The sequence below is a fragment of the Hirundo rustica genome, chromosome 25, assembly GCF_015227805.2.
Source record: "Hirundo rustica isolate bHirRus1 chromosome 25, bHirRus1.pri.v3, whole genome shotgun sequence".
In the NCBI taxonomy this organism is placed as follows: Eukaryota; Metazoa; Chordata; class Aves; order Passeriformes; family Hirundinidae; genus Hirundo; species Hirundo rustica.
The window spans coordinates 1,705,477-1,721,294 of record NC_053474.1 but is presented as its reverse complement, the minus strand read 5'-3'; the positions used below and the strand labels follow the sequence as shown (position 1 = coordinate 1,721,294).

The 15,818-nt window shown below is 51.0% G+C and overlaps 1 protein-coding gene across 1 annotated transcript in view; it reads right to left on the bottom strand.

Annotated features, from left to right (window-relative positions):
- The window catches only part of GRIK3 (glutamate ionotropic receptor kainate type subunit 3), a 105,535-nt gene that overhangs the window by 44,422 nt on the left and 45,295 nt on the right, over positions 1-15,818 (bottom strand). The window contains exons 2-4 of the mRNA XM_040086073.2: positions 4,020-4,196; positions 3,010-3,267; positions 1,341-1,522 (exon numbers count right to left, since the gene is read on the bottom strand). Coding sequence (XP_039942007.1) covers positions 1,341-1,522; positions 3,010-3,267; positions 4,020-4,196 — 617 coding nt within the window. The remainder of the gene's footprint in view (positions 1-1,340; positions 1,523-3,009; positions 3,268-4,019; positions 4,197-15,818) is intronic.

Here is a 15,818-nt window from a genome sequence, read left to right as displayed (position 1 = left end):
CTCCTGCAGGAGATGGCTTTGCCTAGCTCGTACTTTCAGTGGAAAAGAGCTGTTTCACAAATAAGGGTGGCATCTCTTTTCCACCTTTCTACAGGTAGAAAAGTGAGGAAAATATGAGGTTTCTAAGCCTCCTAATCCTCAGCAGGGTGATCTGCAGGTCGTGGTGCTCTGCACCGAACCTGCCTGATGTTACACACCAGTCAGGCTGTGGTTTGGGTTTGTGCAGCTCCCCAGACTCTGAAAATGCTTTGGTATTTCCCTGAGTAAAAATACACCGTCTTATGCTGCTAAGCTGAAATCCATGGCTTCAGGTCCTGACAAAACCCCGACACACACACACACAAACCCAGCCAGAAGGACTTAGAGTGACTTGTCTCCCCTGGTCCCCCCTCTCCTCCATCTTCCTCACTCTGCACCGGCGGTGATGAGCTGAGCAGATGGCACAATAAACTATAATAAACTGCATAATAAGTGAGCAGCACCAAACACTACCAGCACGGGAAAATAACTGGCAGGAGACAATGAGCCCCTTCTATTTCTTCCCATAATAATCCCTCCCAGGCTTTCCCGAGTTCTCTGAGCACTTCCCTTCATTTTGCATCAAGCAGGCTGCAGGGAAAGGCTCTTGCCTCTCTCTCGCTTTCTCATCCCTGTGGGGATTTATTTAATCTGTGTGGTGGTGTCGTGCTGGGCTGATGGGAGCAACACTTCCACTGGCTGGTTTTTAGCATCGCTGTGAGAACCTTTCCCTCTGCCTCTTATCGACCCCGAAACCCAAAGGCACTCGGGATTGAGGTGGAGCTGGGGCGAGCAGCAAGGATGCCAGAGGAGGAAGAAAGGAGGGAGCCCAAACGAATGGAAAATCACTGACATCTGGCTTAAAGTCCAAGAATTGCAGACAGTGCTGGGGAAGGGACACAGGATGCTGTCCCTCCTGGGTGGGCCTGGCTGGGAGAGCCAGTCTGGATGGAGGGGGAAGAGAGAAAAGAGAAAAGAGAAGAAGGCTGTGGCTGCAAGCTGCAGGGAGAGCCACAGAATTGTGTGGCACCAGCCTGGGCCTGGTGCTGCATTTGGCACAGCCCCTTTTCCTCCTGTAACTTTTGTTTGTTCTCACCCACAGCCACTCTTTGGTACTTCCAGTTTTTCAGAGAAAACGCCATTTTCTGCAGAAATCCAGCAGTGTCCTTGAAGGATGGACCTGCTGCAGCTCTCAGTGGGGCTGTGGATTGCGGCCCAAGGGACAGCTGCACCCCAGGGTGGGGTCACTCCTTGTTACGGTCACCCCACACCCATGGGATGCTCGGCAGCCGCTCTGCTTTCCTGCTCTGCCCCCCGCTCACCTGCTTGAGGATCTGAGCTGCCATCAGGTGGCTGCAGTCGAAGATGATGCGGAATTCCCTGCCTCGCTTCATCTCCTTGAGCAGCGGCCGGGCGTCGTCGGTGTCCAGCGGGAGCTGGCGGATCTTCAGGCGGATGTTGTAGCGGGACGGGGCCATGATGAGCTCCTGCAGCCGTATGAGCCCTTGGGGTGTCACACAGAGACAAACCCACAGCGTTACAGGTCTGCCTCCCCCACGGGCTGGGCCACAGCTGCTCAGGGCTTCCCCTGTTCTCCAAGGAATGAGATCAGGACCTCCATCCATCCATCCCAAATCCATCCATCCATCCATCCATCCCACATCCACCCATCCATCCATCCCAAATCCATCCATCCATCCATCCATCCATCCATCCATCCATCCATCCCAAATCCATCCATCCCAAATCCATCCATCCATCCATCCGTCCATCCCACATCCATCCATCCCACATCCACCCATCCATCCATCCATCCCACATCCATCCATCCCTCCATCCATCCATCCATCCATCCATCCATCCATCCATCCATCCATCCATCCCTCCATCCCTCCATCCATCCCAGCTGCTCCAGTGCAGAATGGCTTTTCCTGGTGGTTCCCTGCCACCCCCGCAGCCAGCAGAGCTGGATGGGGTCCCTGCACCGGGTAGGAAGAGGAGAACAGCAGGTTGGTCCTAACCTCAGGCACCCCTGGGATCACAAAAAATTGACTTAAGCAGATGTGCCCTTGAGGAAGGACGGGATGTGATAATCAGCTACACAACAAATTAAAATCTGCGTATTTACCATGCGCAGCAGCAAAAGGAAAAAATGAATCTGCGCTTGGATTTATGAGTCGCGTAGGTCGTAACGGTCACTTAATCACAGCTCGTAACTTCCTACTACCCTCAGAATTCATTTCTGTTTCCTGCACCAGGCAAAGAGCCATGGTGGATGCAGCTGAGCAGGAATTACTGGAATCTGGTGTTGCAAGGAGAATTTCAGCAGAATTTCCCCCTGCTGCAAGGGGGAACAGAGGAGCAGAGAAACACATTAGAATATGCCACGAAGGGAACATACTGTGACCCACATTTGCAAAAGAGGAATGTCAAACTGTGTTCTCATCAGCCCTCCCCTAAAGAAACCATTTGGTTTAGTGAAATTAGGTTGGACAGGCTATCCAATGTGGCTTTTGTTTTTTGGGGGGGGCTTTATCTAGAGCTGTGCAGAGCTCTGCTTTGTTTAACCATCAACAGCTTTCCTTGCATGAAGAACTTCACCAGCTCTGTGTTACAGAATTATCCAGAAAACAAAAAAACTTTCCAGAACTGCTTTTGGTTTTAGCTGGGAACTGCTCCCTCCATGGCAGCTGTGGACAGGGGATTTTCTGTTGCAGAGGGCACCTCAATGCCAAAAGAGCCAGGCTGAGATGGTCACCCCATGTCAGTGAACCCACTTTGCCAGCTCACGGCCCCACTTGCCGAGAGTTTTGTGAATGAAAGGCTTAGAAAGCTCCCAGGGTGTCCCAGAGCACTGCCCAGAACTCCTGGGAACACGTCACTGCACGGGGATATCATTTGCCTCTCAGCAGGGCTCATTGGAAAAGTTCCCAAAGAGATCCAGGACAGAAAATCTCCAGGATTCCTCCTCTGAGCCTCTCCTTTACCCACCTGTGCTGTCGTCGTACACCACTGTGGCTGACCTCCACTTGAGGTACTGCACAAGGTCCAGGATGGCGTGGCTCAGGGAAGCATAGTCGGGATACAGGTTGACATAGAAAGTGTCCTTGTTATCCAGGGGGTGATGCTTCCATCGCAGCTGTATGTGGGGGACTTCCAGGGCGTTGCAGATAGACTGGACAGCGTTGGTGCAGGAGCCTTGGGAAGGTCCGAATATTGCGACCACCCCCAGAGCGAGCTGGTCACAGGCTGCGGGCGAGAGGGAGGGATGTCAGCAAAGCCTGGGTGGGGGCTGAGCGTGGGGCAGCCCTGGGCACAGCCCAGACACTTCTGGGCACTGACCCAGCACTGATACTGGGGAATTAGAGCAGTGATGAGGCACAGAGAGAGGAAAAGTTGTGCCAGGTGGGTCTGGACCGGTGGGTAGAGGCACAGAGGAGTGCCAAGCTCCTCTGAGGGAGTCTCCACCACAAAACCATCTGAAAAGGGACAGGGTGTCACTGGGAGCAGATAGCTCCCTCCTGGTGATGTCCCTCCAACAGCTGCCAGCTCAGCTTCCTTTCTCCCCAGCCAAAATCAAACTCCACGAGCCTGCAGGCCACCAGCTCGCAGCCTTTGCTGTGCAGTCCCTCCCCTTCAGCAGTTCAAGTGTGCTGCTGTTCCCCAGTAATCAAAAGTGACTGCTATTAAGAGAACAGAACATCCACGTGATGGATGTGAACGGTGCCAGGGAGGCAGTGACACAAACACAGGCATGGCCTCCAGACCTCCACTCAGGATTAGAGCAAACGCTGAAAGGAGTTTTGTGAGGTTTTCAGAGGGAAAAAAGGTAGCTGTGTTCCCCTTGTATCAAAATGCCTCTGGAAGGTCAGCTCCAGCAGGAGTTCTCATCCGGATCACTGGTGAGAGCAGGACAGAACAAGCTGCTGGTCTGGAAACCAGACCTTTCTTACGCTGGATAAATGGCCACAAAGCTGCTCAGAAGTTTGCTCTGCTCTTACCTTTCTTAGTTGCTTCAAAGCTGTCGTGGAAGTGTATCCTCTGGATGTCATAGGTTAGGGTTGTGTTGGGCAACAGAGTTCTGTTCCTGTTAATGATGTTGGCGGAGAATCGGAAGGCTTGCTCCTCGGCACTCATCACCTGCGTGTTGGGGCCATCTGCGTACTCAAAGATCCCTCCTGCAAGACAAAAAAAAATCCACCTTTGAGCCACAAACTTATGCAGCAAGGATGAGAAAGCTCCTGGAAGGTTTGCAGGTGGGGCAGGGCTGGCTTGAGGACCTGTCCTGTACTCAAATGAAGACTTGGGAATTTCTAATATCCTGGTCTGTGAGGATGTTCAGGGTGGCAGCTTTGTGGGGCTGTAAGAGGTGGTTTAAAGTCTTGGATTATTTTTAAGAGCCAGAGAAGTGGCTTCCCATAAAACTTTAGGACCAGACCTAAAGGGGAAGTGGACAGGCTTATTGCCCATCTGCAGGGAGGCTCCAGGTCTGTGCTCTGAGGAGTTACTGGGTACAAAACTGGCACTGCTTTCCTCTTGAAATCCTCCTGCCTCATCACCCACCTCTGGTCCTCGCATGGGAAACAGGCAGGGCACTGCTGCTGCTGGCTATTTTCAGTGCCATTTTCAGTCCCCTTCTCCTTTTTTACTGTTCCTCACGTTTAGATCTCCACGTTCTTAATTCAGCCCAGCAGAGGCCTCTGGATTTGCCTACCCTACAGCTCCCCTGCTCAGTAATGCACATCTCGGATGCAGCTTTCCCGTGCTCCAAAAGTTGTTAATGCCATTACACCTCCCCAAGGGCAGCAAGCTCGTGTCGCAGCATCGCCGGGTTTCTTGGCTCCGTGTCTGTGAGTCTTGTCCTCGGCTCCCACTGGCAGCCACTCTGACTGGAGTGACTTGGCGCAGGCTACACGGGCTGTGCCATGGTGTGTCCTCGTCCCCAGGGTGCAGGAGCCGCCCTGCGCCCCTCGCAGAACCACGGGAAGACACAAACCTCGCTCTGCCTTCTTCAAAAACAAACCAAAAATAATTAATGGGTGAGCGAAACAAGCAAGCACAATCGGTAGCAGATGGTCTCAGGGTTCATTAGCAGAAGGAAAATCTTCCTCTTCGATTTAAGATAGTCCTCGAATGTTTTGTTATAGACAGCAGATGTCTGCTCAGCCCTCCTGGCCCGCAGGCTATGCCATGGATCCTTCTCCAGCAGCCAGAGCACATTTTCTATAGTTTTGTGGCATTTTGGTGTTATCCAGGAGTTCCAGTTTGGCCAGAGCCGGGCTGACACCTTTGCTGATGGCCGCGCTCTGGGTGTGCTCCCAGGAATGCGACAGAGCCATGGACAGGGTGAAGCACAGGAGCGATGGCTGGAGATGTTCTCAGCAAGGAAGCAGAAGGACTTGCAAGAGGCCTCTGACTTTCTGCTCCCCTTGATCGTGACAAGTCCCTTTCCTCCTCTTCCTCTGCAGTCCTTGTGCACCCACGTCCTCAGTTGTGGGAATTAATTTACATTCATAGACATGAAAAAAGTTTGAGCTGCTCCCTGCATATCTCTGCTAGAAAAAAACCCACTGAACTCAGTGCTAATTTTGGCAATAGGCAGAAGAATAAAGAAAAGAGAGGATGAATGCTCATTCTGGAGCGTCATTTCAGTCTCACGTGATTTCCAGCCAGTCACTCATGGGCAGGTTTTCAATCCAGAATGCTGAGCAGCGTAGGCAGGAGTGTAGCAGAATTGTCCACGTGCCTCATCCTCACTGGATTATGCCAAAACATTTGGGTTTTGACTGGTGAAGAGAAAATTATATGTCCACATCAAAGTTTGCATATGCTGGCAGCTCAATAGAAGTTTCTTAGGGCAGAAGAAAGATCATCTACAATATTACACGAGACAAAATCAACAAAAATAAATGAGTGTGAGATTCACACCCTCTTTCTTCTCAAAGCTTCACTGTCCAGACAGTTTAGCCAGGGATTTTTTGTTTTCTAGCATCATCCTGAAATGATAACTGGTTGATGTTACATTGATTACATTGATTATCCCCTAACTGGCTTTGGGCTTTCTCCCAGCCCAGCACTTTCAAGGTTGCATTGGAGCTTGTCTTACTGTGAGAGAATGTAGAAGGGCTGGGTATGTGGATCATTGATGCTGATGAAATAAATTCCCCTTCCAGACATCCAACTGGATATAACAGGCTTTTTGACAGGCAAGAACCTTCTGTGCAGCCACCCAGTGCTTTGAGTTCAGGGCCAGGTGAGGACAGAGCTGGCAGGCAGCAGGGATGTGTTTCCATGTATTTCCCATTGCTGGGAATACTCTGGGACATTGGGAATCTCCCACAGCTGCCAAGGTGCTGAGGGCAGCCACCACATGTCCCAGCAGGGTCTTTGCTCAGAAACTGGGGAGACCGGGAGCACCTGATGTCGGATTCGTGCAGGGATGCGTGGCGCATCCCCTTGGATCCTCACACCCCTCTTGGCTCTGCACCGCTCCTTCAGAGACGTTCGTTCCCATCATTATTAAAAGAGCCTAATAACGGGCTTGAAACAGCTGATTAATGCATAATCTTCATCGCGATTACACAGCACAACCGGCATTAATTTGCAAAGCCAGCTAATTATGAAAATAATTGTTGCAGTTCTTCCATTTGAGCAAAATGGAGACGCTTGGCTCGTGGCATGGAGAGCATGAGGGATGTGACATCGGCTGGGATGGGGGAAGCCTCAGCAGGAGAGACCCTTCTTCTTCTTCACCTTCTTCTTCCTTCCTCTTCATGGGTTCGGGTGGTTTTCTGTAACTGGGTGAAAAAGGTCCTCGTTGCGGGCCTTGGATGGTCATTATTGGGTCAGAAACATAAATAATATAGGTGTCACCTTGGTATTGGGCAATTATCAGTTAAAAGACCTTGGAAAGTGTTAGAAGCTCTCCATTTTACCTCGTTTCCCCAGCTTGCTAGTTAAGCTCACGTCTCATGAGCCTGTAAATACTGTGAATAGATAAGATACAATAAACAGCCAAGTCCGAACTCAAATCTACGTTTCCAGTGTGTTTCATCCTGACCTCGGCTGAGATAAAGAAACCAGAACTGTAACACAATCCCACATGGGTCTTGGGCTGAAACCTCAACCAGATTCGTTCTCACAGACGAGACTCAATGGGTGTGAAAAGTCCACAACAGTCTCCACTTTTATACACCACATATCCACCACCCACCTGAGAGAGTAAAACTGGAACTCCTTTAGTGCTGCTGTCCCTCTCTAAACCTCTGCCCTGTTTTGGAAGCCAGTTCCAATGTCTTGGAGGTCACCGGGGTGCTCTGGGGTGCTCGTGGCCTTTCCCACCGTTTCCTGCCTGCGCAGGTCCCAGCTTCTCATTCCTTCTTTCTTCCCCTCCCGTGGCTTGGCAGAGAGATAAAAGAATGCCTGTGACAAGGTCTGTCATGCTTTGTGACATCCTCCTGAGGTTCATGAGAGGATTTGCTGCCTGATTTATGTGTGCTGCTCCTTGGCCAGTCGATAGAGCCCCAGGACTCCCCACGTGCTGTTCAACACACGCTGAAGTTTGTCAATTCAGGCTGCCTTTGTTGACATAGATATTTTTCCCTGGAAACCTTCTTTTTATGCCGTGTTTGAGGGGCCTTTGGTGCAGTGGGATCTGGGACTGGGAGTCAGCCTTGTAGGAGATGCCTCACACAAGCGCTTGACAAAGGTTTTCAACCCTTATCACTTATTTCACATACTTTTTGATGAAGTCATCCATTATTATATCTGACTGCTTGGATTTTAAAATCAATCCCTGGCAGGTTAAATAATTATTCAGTTGTCTTTTACTCTTAAAGCAGACTAATTGCTCTCTGGAGAATGTCAGCCAGCGTATGGGAAAACACACTCATTACAATCAACCTCATGTCTGACTGTTTTATGTTATTTTATTTGATGACCTCGACGCTGCTGCTAAGGTGAGGAGTTTTCAAAATCTGAAATGAGGTTCCAGGGCCGGAAACTCTCTTTGGGTCTAGACCAGAGGAGCAGCAGTGGGGCTGGGCAGAAGGAGCCTGGCCTCGCACAAGGGGAAGTTTGGCTGAAAACCACAGAGGGTTTCACTCGGAGTAGCAGAACTTGAGCCTCTCTTCAGGATAAAACCTGGATCCCACAGAACACCAAAAATCCCGTTGGTGGCAATCAGAACAGGCCCAGGTCTGTCTGTATCCAACAAAACTTCACTGCATTATTCTGTCCCCAGGTGCTGGAAGATCTTGGGAATGGTCCCAGGATGGAGTTGGAAAAACACCCGGACAATGGGCTGGGAATCCTCCTCCAATGCTCCAGTGATCCCAGGACACGGCTCCATGGGCTCAGTGCCAGTGCAGGTATTTTTAGCTTTGTCAAGAGCTAAGTCAAGAAAGTCAAAGTATTTTAGGTTTTAATTTCTCCCCTCTTTTGCTTTTTACCAAAACAAACCGCTTCATTCTCAGAGAGAAAATTCCAGCAGCCCTCAGCGTGTGGTGCGATCTCTTATCTTCTGCTCCTTATAAATCACGGAGTTATTTAGCTTTGAAGAACAACTATTTCTGATAACACTTTTCTCTCCCCCGCTGACAGTGTTGTTCACACATTTAGACAGCTCTGACAGCCTCTTTCCGTGTGACATCCGGGAAGAAATACCTGGTTTGAGGCAGCTCTTACCGAGAATGGAGCCAGCGGAGCTCCTCAGGGACACGGGAGCTCCCCTTCCCTCCCACAGCCCAGAGATGTATTTTTTGTGGTTTTTCTTTCTCTGAGGTTATAAAATGATTTTACTGTTGCCTTCTGAGGCATGGGATTTGCCCTCTTCTGAGGAAAAATAACTCTGCTTTGGGATAGCATTAGCAAATGGGCCGATGAGGGCAGGTACACAGAATTTCGTGCTTTTTCCTGCAGGATGCTGCTCCACAGCTCCCTGAGGAAGAGAATGGAGAGCCTGTGGAGAGCCTTCCTCACAGAGAAGGCTTGGAGAACCTGACACTGCTGCTTGGCTGAAGAGTCCAGTGGGGAGACTCTCGCTGTCATGGCCCAGGTCCCCTGAGAGCCGCTGTTTATACAGCAGCATTACAGAGAGAAATGAGATAACACTGCTGGGAAGTGAAAGAAAGTTCCCTCAAGCACGAGGCTGTGGCTGGGGCTTCAGATCCCAGAGCCTGCCCATCCTGGGGGGCTGTGGCAGTCTCAGGTGCAATGATAAGGATGCAGAGAGAGCAGAGAAATCCAGAAGGCAACAAATATCAGCAAAACAGAAAGGGAAAGCAGCGACAGATTTACTAACAGGAAATCTCTGCTTGCACCTTTCCCCAAGGAGATGCTGCTGTGAAATGCTCCCTGAGTACTCTCCAAGCAGCTGCTCCTGTGCTCAGCCTGGCGTGGAGCAGAACCCCCAGGTTTGGTGCTGATGCCAGCTGGTCCCCAAACAGAAACAAACCCACCCTATTGTTGGAAAAACCCACTGGAAAAGTCCGCACACCTTATTTCGGGGTACACACGCAGATGTACAAGACTATGTGAGCTTCCATTCAGGCTTTAAGAATCCCTTACAAATCTATTTCTCACACCCTATAAACCCAGGAGTGAGGAAAGCAGCGCTGGAGGCTCCCACCCTTCCAGAGCCCGTGTTATCCCTGGGAAGCTCTCGCTGCCAGGGAGGCGCGGTGGATCCCTGCCCCAGCCCTCCACAGCTCCCATCCAGCCCCGTGTGTCACAGGCAGCGTCCTGGATGTGCCCTGCAGCAGGACCACCGAGATCTCCACGCCGAGGCGGCGAGCGCGACTGGCAGACTGATTGAGACAAACCTTCTGGGAAGGAGCTGAAAATAATCCCCGCGGTCTGTCAGCCCGTTCTTGGCTTTGACAGGGCGGCAGGATCCGAGTCCCTGTCCCCTTCAACTGCTGCTGATCCTGCACCGGCCCTGTCACTTCAGCGTGGCACTGCTTAATGTGATGCAGCACAGCCACGGATCCAAAGCAATTCCAGGCTTCATCAACACGCATCGCGCAAGAGAGCCCCTGCGCAGGGCTCGGCGGCTCGGGGGCTGAGCTGGCCCTGCCCACGGCAGCTCCTCACTCTGGATGTCGATTGCTAAAAACCCGGGAGCAGGATCTGCCCGGGACGAGGGGAGAGGATTAACCTGGGGGCCGGCGTGTCCGGATCGCTCGCACGCTGCCTGCGCTCGCTGTGCGTCTCTTTCGTGTGATTCCAAAAGGCACCAGCCCGTCCCCGAGCTGCTCCCGCCCTGGCAGCTTCCCTGGCTCTCAGGTCCAAGGCATTTCCTCGTCCTTTTGCTGAGAACCCCGGGTCCATGGGGCTGAAGGAGCCCGTGACACACCCGCCCACCCAGGAGCTTTCCCTGTGCCCACGACACCCGGCAGAGAAACGGAGCCAAGCACGGCTGAGCTCAGCCCCTCTGGCCTTGGGTGTTTGTTGTGAACTCCCCAGCACGCCCTGACTGCATTTGCTGCCCGACATCCTTGGGAAGAGGCGGGACATGGAGCTTGAACCCCCTGTGAGCTCAGAGGAGACGCAGGCACAGGGGGGTAACAGATTCCCCGGAGTCCAGGAGCTCGCTGCCCCCAAACACCCTCAGACGCGACCAGGAACATTCCTATTTCTATTTCAGCTGCTGTGACCCTGCATCAAGGAGCCAAACATGAGTGGGAGCAGTCCTGCTGTCACCTCCCAGCCTCAGCCCCCCAGGCTGGTCACTCTGGGGGTGTCCCTAGGACCCCAGGGTGGCTGGTAGAGGAGCTGATGGACAGAGGAACATTCCCAGTGCCCCCGATTCCAGCACACGGTGCGGCAGGAGGCAGAGCCAGGTACTTGCTGAGTAACGCCAGGAAAACGAATTCAACCAGAAAATCAGATACTCAAAGTGCGAGAGCGTCCCACGAGGAGGGATTTCCCGCCTGCCAGGACAGAAATCCCATCACAGCAGGTTGATCCATTCCCAGGAGACGGCATCTCCTTCTTTTCTCATTTCGGCATTGAATATGCAAAATCCTATTTCGTTTGCTCTGAATTAGGCACTTCATGTCACAGGGGGTGACATTCTTCCGCGTATAAGCCGCTTAACAGATGAGCAGTCAAGTGGCAAAGCAATACATTATTAATGCCTCTGGTTAAATTAACTGATTAAAACCACTGGAGCTAAAATGTATGTATCAGCACTTTACTCTCACTAAATGAGGAATTAATGGAACATGGCAGGTTGTGTTTTTAATGAACAGTAGCTCGGGAAGGTCTGCAAAGGTTTGTCCCTGCTCCTAGGGGTGACCTGTTGCATCCTCGGCTGGATGCTGGTGCTGCTCGTCCCCACGGGCCGGGGCACGGCCAGGGCAGGGCAGAACGGGCAGCAGCTCCTAGAAACAAACTTCTCCTCACTGCAAACCCTCCTCGTCTGGCCTAATTGGCAGCGTTTCCTCTGCCATGCTTTGAACAAGCTGTTCTGGTGTTGCACGTTTGACATCTGAGGAAGAGCGTTTACGGCGGCGGCAGAGCGCAACCCCGACCAAGGGTGCGGATCAAAGAGCTAATCTGAGATCAAAAGCCTTCAGTGGTGCTACAGCAGAAATAAATTAAGTTAGCAACAGATTTCTTAATGATATTTAAATTTCTAATTTGCATAATACATGACTGAAATAAAATGGGCTCTTTTTTTTTTTTTTTTTTAAAGTGGGCTCAATTAATTAAAAAGAAAGAAAGCGGCATCATAATCTCAGAGGAACAGATTCCTATCAAGGTAAAGGCAAGGGAAATGCCAGGGAAGTTTTAATTTACCCAATATTCAGCTGACAGGAGATGTGAATCCCCCAAAGTGACTGTGGGGTTGCAGCCTGGGCACTCCCCTTGGGGCCGACGTCCCAGTGCCACCACTGCCCTCAGCACTGCCTGGGAAAGGCTCCCACGGGCTCTAAGTGGTTTATTTCTCCTCAAAAGGGAAATCTGGCAGCTTTGGGCAGCTTGTGCTTGTCTTGCTCTCCCTATGGGACACCTCACCAGGCATTGGGGCTCCCTGGGATTATTTACCAGTGCACACCTTGTGTGTGTGTGTGAGCTGCCCAGAATTAAACCACAGCGTCCATTCCAGCCTCCGCTCTCTGCCACCCCACTGCCAGGGAGGGACAGCTGGACTGGGCTGTGCCACCCGTCCCCCTGTGCCCATCCCTGCCCTCCTGCCCCCCGCTCCCCAAAACCTCACTGGGGCAGCCTGAACTCTGTCCTGGGAATCACCCGTGGCTGGATAAAGCAGGCACACTCAAATGTCACTTTTATGGCAGCGCTCTGGGCTGAGAGCACGTGCTACACTGTAAAATATTGGGGGGGAAAAGGGGTTTGAAAGCTTTGAGTTATTGCAGATTAACACAGGGTGGAGGTGGTGCAGCTGGGAGTGTTTCCTGCGGTGTTTTATTGCCCTGTGGAGGGGACTGGGACATCCATCGGGGCACTGTTCAGAGCAGGGGGTGAGAACACACTGAAACGTAAATCCCACCTCGTGCCAGGACTGGCCAGGCTTCTGACAAAGCCTGTAGGGTGATAAAATACTCTGGATTTCTCTTTACTGTGTGCTGGAGAGTTGAGGGCTGGCCCCGTGTCCCCCTTTTGGGGGCTCCCCACCCAGCAGAGCTTCCACTCAAATGGTGATTGTTCTTCCCGTTTATCCCAGTGCAAACTGGGTCTGGCTGGTTCTTTTGTGAAAATTCACTGTGAAACTGAGCACGGGGTGTTGGAAACCAAACCCGCTTCTTTTGGGGGAAAAAGTTTACTTCCCAGGTAAACTGGATTTTGTAAATATTTGAGCTCTGTGCTGGGAGATCCCATTGGACACACACAGAGCTGCCAAGCCAAATTAAAATGCCAATTATTATATGTTAGTTAAATTAATCTCCAATATTCATTGCTAAGATGCAGCTAATAAATGTTAATACCCACCTGGCATGTGGCATATATTAGACTTAAGAAAACGACATTAATTCCTGTTTTCCTTCCACAGTGTAGCCAAACACCAACAGTCAACTTTTTTCTCACTCTTGTACTGATGCTTCCAAAAACTGGGGCCTTGACTAAGACGAGGCATTGAATGGCAAACGCAGTTCTGCAAATATTATGACATATTGTTTGTCATCTGCCCTAAATATTTAACAGCTCTGTTTTGCAAGATTTTTGTGCCACATGCCGAGTATTTGCTCCTGATAGATGCTAAATTTGACTGATGGAATGGATTCCATTCAGGAGCTGACAGTCCCAAAGCCTTGTGAGGATCTTCGCTGTTGGCATCTTCTGTCTAACAGAAAGCAGAGAAGGGAAATAAAACCCCACAGAGTGCCCTGGGAAAATTGTTTCTGCTTAATCCCACCCCCTCTCCTCAGAAAATCCTTTTTGTAGGAAGAGATCAAAGGTCTGTGATAGATTTCAACAGGTCTCCAGGGAGTGTGGGATGCAGAGGGAGCGTGGGGCTCTGCGGGATTGACCTGCCCCTGGTCAAACCTGCTGGTGTTTGGGGCAGCCAAAGGTGTAACTGGGAGATTCAGAGACTGATTTTGCCTTTTCCTCTTCCCATTTTAATGATTTAGTGTTGTTAAGCAGAGGGAAAAACCAGACTTCTCCAGGGTGTGACACTTGCTGGACATGGGAGGTGGGGGCAGCACAGGGGCCCGCGATGGGACCTGTGAGAATGAAAGCTCACAGTTTTTTACAAATTCCTTCCCAGTCTACCTTGACTGAAATCTTTTATGGAGGGAAATATCTGCCTGGGGAGGGCATTTTTGAAACCCACAATCTTCAATATATTTTATGAATGGTTATTTTCCCTCCTTTTGTTTTAACCCTCCCCCCCATTTCTTAATTTTCAATTCTGAATGCCCAGTTACAGTTGAAAGATTTGTTGGCTTAAAAGCAGCACTTTATTTCAGGGAATGAAAGAAATAAAAAAGAAAGAGAAAAAAGGGAATGACAAAAGGATCTGCTCTGAAAAATGCTTTCATTATTTTCCTGTCATCTGTACACTTAGTTTACAAACAGCCACACACAGATCGGGGGATGCGAAGGGACGTGCTGGACCTGCCCGGCAGCACGGCTCCAAAGGAATCCCACACTAAGTGATCCAAATGATCCCTAAATGATCCAAACCAGCTTTTAAAAACCTATTTTGTCTCACGGAGGAGCAGCTGCCCATGGAGGAGCAGCTGGCCTGGGGCAGTGCTGGTGCCATGGCCCGAGCACGCCGCTGCCCTGGGCTCGGGGAGGGTGGCCAGGGGTCCCTGTCACCCTGGTGGGTGCCCTGCCTGCTCCCAGCCACGCTGCCAGCCTGCCCTGGGTGTGGGGTTGTCCTGCTCCTGCCTCTCTGCCCAGGGTGGGGGCTTGGCAGCGCCCTGGCACAGCTGGGTGTTCACAGCAGAACGGGCTCCTGATGCCATCTGTGCTGAGCTCTGCTCCGCTGGGAAAAGGGCTTGGGAGTGTGCCACGGGAGGGAACTGGATCCAGACCCCACCCGGGGCAGCAGCTGTGCCATGCTGAGCTCTGGGGAGGGCAGGACCCGCTGTGGGCACCCTGCTCCAGAGAGGGCACCGTGTCAGTGCCATCAGCACCATGTCAGTGCCATGGACACCGTGTCAGTGCCATGGGCACCGTGTCTGTGCCATCAGCACTGTGTCAGTGCCATTGGCACAGTGTCAGTGCCATTGGCACCGTGTCAGTGCCATCAGCACCATGTCCCTGCACAGAACTGGGGCCATTGCCCCAAAGGGAGATCCCACTGTCACAGGGGTCCACTGCCAATGATCCCAGTGCCAGCGGGATCCACTGCCAGTGATCCCGCTGCCACGCTGGCAGCACTGAGTGTCTCACTAGGAACCGAACCAAGTGTCTGCTAGTGAAGCTGAATATTCATTATTATGACTAAACACAATGAGTCACAAATTAAAATGGGTAAATTATTAGTTGGTCGATGAGAAAAGGGGGAATTAAACCAACATTCCAGTTCCAGAGGAGGTGGAAGAGGAAAGCTTTATTAAGAGACCCAAGTCCATTTAGCAGGGAGTGTTAGTCATTGCGCAGTGCTTGACACAGCCTTTTGTCACTGGTGACAGAGATGTCACCGTGCCACTGGCAGCTCAGCGCTGACCTGACCCTGCAACTGCTCACACCAACCCCGGAGCCTGGATGCTCTGTGGAATTCTGAGATTCATCATCGTGATCGCTGTTTATTCAACGCTAAGGACATTGTTTCCTCTACACCAGTGTTATGAATTACCAAGGATTATGTGTTCAGTGGCTTCCATTGATTCATGCCGAGCTAATTAATGGGATACATCAACCTGTCATAAACATGAGCAATAACTCATGCCTCGTTAGCACCAATGAGCAAAGTGCTCCAGGGAGCAGGCAGGTCTCGGGAAGGGTTAATGGATCTACTGATTGAAGTGAAACTTCCTACGTTGTGGTGTTTGGTTTTTTTGTTTGTTTGTTTGTTTTCTGGAATAGGGTTCTTTTCTGCCATTTCTTACATTTTAGGTGTGTCAGTGTCTCCTTTGTAATGGTGTAAACTGGGAGCTGTAAACTGGGAGTAGCATGAACTCATTGGGAAAATGGTTTGAAGAAGCTTGAGGGAAAGGGATACTGGTGAGTGGGAGATGCAAAAGGAGCTGAGCATGCAGCCGAGCTGAATTTGACTTTAATTAAAAAGCATATTGAAGGAAGACATTTCTGACAGGAAAACTGAGGAGTGAAGGGTTCCTATTTCCCACCCTATTTATAAACCAGTGAACACGAGCTGGCAT